This window comes from Oncorhynchus nerka, linkage group LG22, assembly GCF_034236695.1.
Source record: "Oncorhynchus nerka isolate Pitt River linkage group LG22, Oner_Uvic_2.0, whole genome shotgun sequence".
In the NCBI taxonomy this organism is placed as follows: domain Eukaryota; kingdom Metazoa; phylum Chordata; class Actinopteri; order Salmoniformes; family Salmonidae; genus Oncorhynchus; species Oncorhynchus nerka.
Window position 1 is genome coordinate 4201266 of NC_088417.1, and position 6635 is coordinate 4207900.

The following is a 6635-nucleotide window of genomic DNA, read 5'->3' on the forward strand; positions in this document are numbered from 1 at the left end:
CACTACTTTTGACCAGGGTCCATAGGGCTTAGTGCCCTATGTAGGGAATAGGGTGACATTTGGAGTGGGTCCCAAGCCCTCTCAGAGTAGAGCAGCAGACTAAGGCGCCCCCTGGATAGACGGCAGGATAATCATCCCTACTACTGCACTGCAGCACAGTTTAATTAAATTGGGACATATAAGGGGTACTGAAATTAAACAAACTTGGATAAGCCATATTGATGGTCCAATGAAGGACATTTCTTCTAATCACACGGAGACAGCTGTTACAGGGAATAACAAGTATACTGTTTCCTGCGGTGTATTACATTGTTGTAATATTAATTTTGTCCACAAAGTGGCAGTGTTGTCCCATTATTCATTGCAAAACCATGCAACAGATACTGTAATGAAGTTGAAATGAAGTTGAAAAGTGAGACCCTACTCTTTCTTTTTTGATTGTTTGTATATACATCTCTATTGAAGATATTTCATAAATTCACCACCAGATTAGGTTTATATTAGCCCTCGACAAAAGTCAGACAGGAACTAATGTAAGCGGAACCATTTTACGTTATTGTGTGGTATCCTACGGAAGAGATTACTACAAACGGCGCACTGCTATTTACCAGAACTGTTTCCTGTGTCAACATATCTTGCTAGCCGGAGCGAAAAGTACCCACGTTCAACTGTTGTGTGGTAATGAAAATAAGTATCATTTTATTACACTGTATCAGTAATATTGTGTATGTCATTATATTATAATGTGTATTGGTAATCTGATTACGTAGTGGACTGGTTTTATTTTTGGTACGTTGATTGTTCGTCAAACTGGAAGGCAACGACTGACAAGCTATTTGAGTAGACAGCTAGCTGGCTAATAGCTTCTGATAGCTCGGTGCTTCAGCTGTTATTTGTACGGTTAGAGACTTGATGATGTGCTCGTCTCTGATTCAGGGTTTGACGTACCTGTTAAAGATGTATTATAATATTTAACACTGTTCCCTATAACTAGGTGTCTAGTTAGCTAAGTAGTTAGTCACCTGAAATTATACATTTTGAATTGTGGCCGAAGTGATTTTAATAAATTCGTTTTTTTTTCAGGGACAGGAGTTTCGGATTTCAAGATAAAATGGGTGAGTGAATGTTAAACTTACTTTTTTTAATGTAATGTTGCATGTCATCACCATAATGGCAAATAATAGGCATAAATTACCCATGAATTGAAACGCAGTTTAACAGTCTCGCTTTTTCCTCTTCCCCTCATTAGATGGTGAAGAGAAGACCTACGGTGGCTGTGAAGGCCCAGATGCCATGTATGTGAAGCTGATCTCTTCTGATGGCCACGAGTTCATAGTGAAGAGAGAACACGCCTTGACTTCAGGGACCATCAAAGCCATGTTGAGTGGACCAGGTAAGCCCTTGACTTCAGGGACCATCAAAGCCATGTTGAGTGGACCAGGTAAGCCCTTGACCTCAGGGACCATCAAAGCCATGTTGAGTGGACCAGGTAAGCCCTTGACTTCAGGGACCATCAAAGCCATGTTGAGTGGACCAGGTAAGTGGTGTTTGATATAGCAAAGAATCTGCCGGGGTCCAGAGGTAGAGCTGCTCCCTGGAGGCAGTGGTTCAATCCCCTGTTCTTCCCTCCTCTCTCCTGTAACCCTTTCACCCATCGTCTCATCTCATATTCTGTTTTGTTGTGAGGGCAAGCAGACATTCAGACTGAGGCAGGACAACATGTTTGATTTACATAAACAATACGAAAGGGTAATGCGATCGAAAAAGCCCATGATTTGAATCAACTTGTTAGTCCAATGAATCACATACTGTATATCCTTTGAACTAGCTGTACACATGTTCAATCATGCTCATAATAGGTTCAAAGAGTAGGCAGTTTCAGAACTTTCTTTACTATAATCCCACATATTAGTTGTAATCCTTTTCCCAACTTGCTCTGTGCTTGTAGGCAGGAAGTGCCAACGGTTAATAATTTTGAATAAACAGAAACGTTACTTCTGTTCCACATCTCAGACCTATAAATGTTACTTCTGATCCACATCTCAGACCTATAAATGCTCATTCTTTGTATCAAACTAACAACGTTTCCTACTTTTTTTCCCCCACAGGTCAGTTTGCAGAGAATGAAACCAACGAAGTGAACTTCAGAGAGATCCCCTCCCATGTCCTGTCCAAGGTGTGCATGTACTTTACCTATAAGGTCCGCTACACCAACAGCTCCACGGAAATCCCAGAGTTCCCCATCGCCCCGGAGATCGCCCTGGAACTACTCATGGCTGCCAACTTCCTGGATTGTTAGCTCAAAGAAATGTAGCTACTGAAACTCTTTAAAACAAAAAAAAAAAACATTTTGTTTTGACTATTTAACTTTGTTTCAGATATAAAACCAAACCGTGAATGATGAGTACTTTGTCAGTATGCTTCTAAGCTTTTGTTAATTTATATATTTTTTTTTTGCTACAGGCTTTATGTCCACCTTTTTTATTGGTTAGTAATGACTCATTTGAATATAATAAACTAATATGGCTGCACCATAAAACAAACATAAACAATTGTTCCTTACCTCCCCACCACAATAAAGGATGTTTGGTGAGTGTTTTTGGTGCTTAATGGGTCCCTTGTGTGATAAACATTTACATATTTATTTACAACAGAATAGCTGTTGGAGGAGTTCATCACTTCCATTTACCTGTGGGCCTGATACAACAGTCGGGTGACTGTTGGAGGAGTTCATCACTTCCATTTACCTGTGGGCCTGATACAACAGTCGGGTGACTGTTGGAGGAGTTCATCACTTCCATTTACCTGTGGGCCTGATACAACAGTCGGGTGACTGTTGGAGGAGTTCATCACTTCCATTTACCTGTGGGCCTGATACAACAGTCGGGTGACTGTTGGAGGAGTTCATCACTTCCATTTACCTGTGGGCCTGATACAACAGTCGGGTGACTGTTGGAGGAGTTCATCACTTCCATTTACCTGTGGGCCTGATACAACAGTCGGGTGACTTTGGAGGAGTTCATCACTTCCATTTACCTGTGGTCCTGATACAACAGTCGGGTGACTGTTGGAGGAGTTCATCACTTCCATTTACCTGTGGGCCTGATACAACAGTCGGGTGACTGTTGGGATGATCGTTTTGGGCCGACAACCTTTGTGATTTTTCACCACAGGGAGTTATCTGCTCTTGATTGGATATTCATTAGGTCATACCTGTGAACCTAACTGAATGAATTTAAATAAACAAAGTATCACGTCCGATCTCTATTCACAAAGCCTTAGAGTAGAAGTGCTGAGCTGGGGGACTCCAGAGTGGCGTAGGGTTCTATAAGGTTGTGTCACAGCAAGCCGCGACCGGGAGAACCATGAGGTGGCGCGCAATTCACCCTGCATCGTCCGGGTTAGAGGAGGGTTTGGCCGGCCAGGACGTCCTTCTCCCATCACGCTCTAGCGACTCCTTGTGGCGGGCCGGGCTCAATGCATGCTGACTTCAGTTGCCAGTAGTACTGTGTGTCCTCAGACACATCAGTGTGGCTGGCTTCCGGGTTAAGCGAGCAGTGCAGCTTTGCAGGGTCATGTTTCTGAGGACGCATGGCCCTCGATATACTGCTCTCCCGAGTCCTTACGGGAAATGCAGCGACAAGACTGACTACCACCAATTGGGGAGAAAAGGGTGGTATCTAGGATCAGTTTTGTATTTTAGTTCAAAATGAATGTCTGATAAAATGGAAGTCGCTCTCCTTTTCGTTCTAAAATGTGTGGATTTGTTTACAAAGGAGATGACGACAGGAAAAAGGACCAAGCACGCCCCGATTCTCTAGATGGATCTGTGATGGATCTGTGATTGATCTCTATAGATGTCATCTGAACTGTTTAAAAGCCCATCCCTGGGGACAGGGATGGTCTGTGTTGTTTCAAAAGGCTAGAATCACATTGTCACTCTTTATTTAGTCACTTTTAGAGACATTTAGGAGGAGCTGCTTGGCAAATGGAACGGGGTGATTATGTGACGACGGTGAGCCTTTTGATGAAATAATGTCAAAAGTAAGGCCATGTTTAGTAAAGCTAAGAACATGGTCTGGCTCTGTAGACCCTCTGCACAGCATAAATATATTTCGATCAATGCTAATTTCATCCCATTCCTCGAGTTTAAGTTGTTCATGTGTATGTTCCTGTATGTTTGTGTGACCTGGTATATGGAGAAACTGCTGCATCAGTTTTTGGTGTTGGGAGGCAGACAGACAGGCAGGCAGGGAGGTCTCCCAATAGTTGCTTGATAGTGGAGGAGAGTGGTCTTTAGAGAGGTCCAACAGTTGGGGTCTCGGTCCATCATGGTCTTTACTGTTAATCTAGAGAGGTCCAACAGTTGGGGTCTCGGTCCATCAGGGCCTTTACTGTCAATCTACTGTAAAGAGGTTCAACAGCAGGGGTCTCGGTCCATCAGGGCCTTTACTGTTAATCTAGAGAGATCCATCAGGGTTTTTACTGTCAATCTAGAGAGATCCATCAGGGTCTTTACTGTCAATCTAGAGAGATCCATCAGGGTCTTTACTGTCAATCTAGAGAGGTCCAACAGTTGGGGTCTCGGTCCATCAGGGCCTTTACTGTCAATCTACTGTAGAGAGGTCCAACAGTTGGGGTCCCGGTCCATCAGGGCCTTTACTGTTAATCTAGAGAGGTCCAACAGTTGGGGTCTCGGTCCATCAGGGCCTGTACTGTCAATCTACTGTAGAGAGGTCCAACAGGGCCTGTACTGTCAATCTAGAGAGGTCCAACAGGGCCTGTACTGTTAATCTAGAGAGGTCCAACAGTTGGGGTCTCGGTCCATCAGGGCCTGTACTGTCAATCTACTGTAGAGAGGTCCAACAGTTGGGGTCCCGGTCCATCAGGGCCTTTACTGTTAATCTAGAGAGGTCCAACAGGGTCTTTACTGTCAATCTAGAGAGGTCCAACAGCTGGGGTCTCGGTCCATCAGGGTCTTTACTGTTAATCTAGAGAGGTCCAACAGGGTCTTTACTGTCAATCTAGAGAGGTCCAACAGCTGGGGTCTCGGTCCATCAGGGCCTTTACTGTCAATCTAGAGAGGTCCAACAGGGCCTTTACTGTTAATCTAGAGAGGTCCATCAGGGTCTTTACTGTCAATCTACTGTAAAGAGGTCCAACAGTTGGGGTCTCGGTCCAACAGGGTCTTTACTGTCAATCTAGAGAGGTCCAATAGTTGGGGTCCCGGTCCAACAGGGCCTTTACTGTTAATCTAGAGAGGTCCATCAGGGTCTTTACTGTTAATCTAGAGAGGTCCATCAGGGTCTTTACTGTTAATCTAGAGAGGTCCATCAGGGCCTTTACTGTCAATCTAGAGAGGTCCATCAGGGCCTTTACTGTCAATCTAGAGAGGTCCAACAGGGCCTTTACTGTTAATCTAGAGAGGTCCATCAGGGCCTTTACTGTTAATTTGAAAAGGTATTCCAACAGATACATCTGAAAGAAATATAATTGTTACCATGTGGGGCAAAACTAAATGAAACCGCTTCTTTTAAATTCTGTTGTAATGTACTTGGTGTAGAACGGTTTGTATGGGTCGTTACCTGGGTTACCTCACAGGGTTGCTGAGCTGGAGGAGGTTTCTGGAGCTCCTGCGTGGTCTCCAGGTTCACCTAACGCAAGGGGGGAGGGAAAAAAATAAGGAATGTGGAGGTTAAGTGTAACGATAAAAAGACAACTATTCATTGACCGCATAGGAATCTTCTCATTCTGAGGTCTGGTGCATAGGAATCTTCTCATTCTGAGGTCTGGTGCATAGGAATCTTCTCATTCTGAGGTCTGGTGCATAGGAATCTTCTCATTCTGAGGTCTGGTGCATATGAGTCTTCTCATTCTGAGGTCTGGTGCATAGGAATCTTCTCATTCTGAGGTCTGGTGCATAGGAGTCTTCTCATTCTGAGGTCTGGTGCATAGGAATCTTCTCATTCTGAGGTCTGGTGCATAGGAATCTTCTCATTCTGAGGTCTGGTGCATAGGAATCTTCTCATTCTGAGGTCTGGTGTATAGGAATCTTCTCATTCTGAGGTCTGGTGTAGTACTACGTGTTATTCCTGCCTTCAGTTGTTTTGACCTCGGCCTCTTCTCACTTGTGATTGTACAAGTTCCTTGGTTATTGGTGGAGAAATAGGGGATAGGAGTCCGAGGTCTTCTCGGTACTTCTCCTTATCGTCCAGCCACAAGATTCCAACCGCTTCCTCAAAATCTTGCTTTTGAGGTCCAGAATGTATCCATGTGTATTCTTAGTAGTCTTTAGTGATTAGACACTCCAAAGTTCAGCGTTTCTTATACAGTCTTCTGTAGCTATAAAATAATAATAATAATTTGAGAGTCTTCTTTGCGTTCTAAAATATGTATTTTTTTAAAATGTACTTTCAAGGACTATGAGTAAAATCAAAGATCTTGTAATCAAAGATCTGAGTACGTCAGAACAAATCAGGTTGTTGTTGTGGATCACTTCCCTCATTGGTTTAGAGAAAGGAAATATACACGGAGAAGTTCCTGTTTATATTCAATCACTCATCAGTTTCTTGAATCCCACGTCCTTGCCTACTTCTCAATCGTACGGTAGAAAAAATGCCGGGGTCCTCTGACCC

General features: G+C 43.6%; 1 protein-coding gene across 1 annotated transcript; it reads left to right on the forward strand.

The window, feature by feature from the left end:
• Positions 1–601: 601 nt before the first annotated feature.
• On the forward strand, positions 602–2598 carry LOC115125613 (elongin-C). The gene is made up of 4 exons (XM_029655129.2): positions 602–678; positions 1084–1115; positions 1250–1393; positions 2109–2598. The coding sequence occupies exons 2-4, from the start codon at positions 1112–1114 to the stop codon at positions 2297–2299; spliced, it is 339 nt and encodes a 112-aa protein (XP_029510989.1). The 5' UTR covers positions 602–678; positions 1084–1111; the 3' UTR covers positions 2300–2598.
• The last annotated feature ends 4037 nt before the right edge of the window (positions 2599–6635 follow it).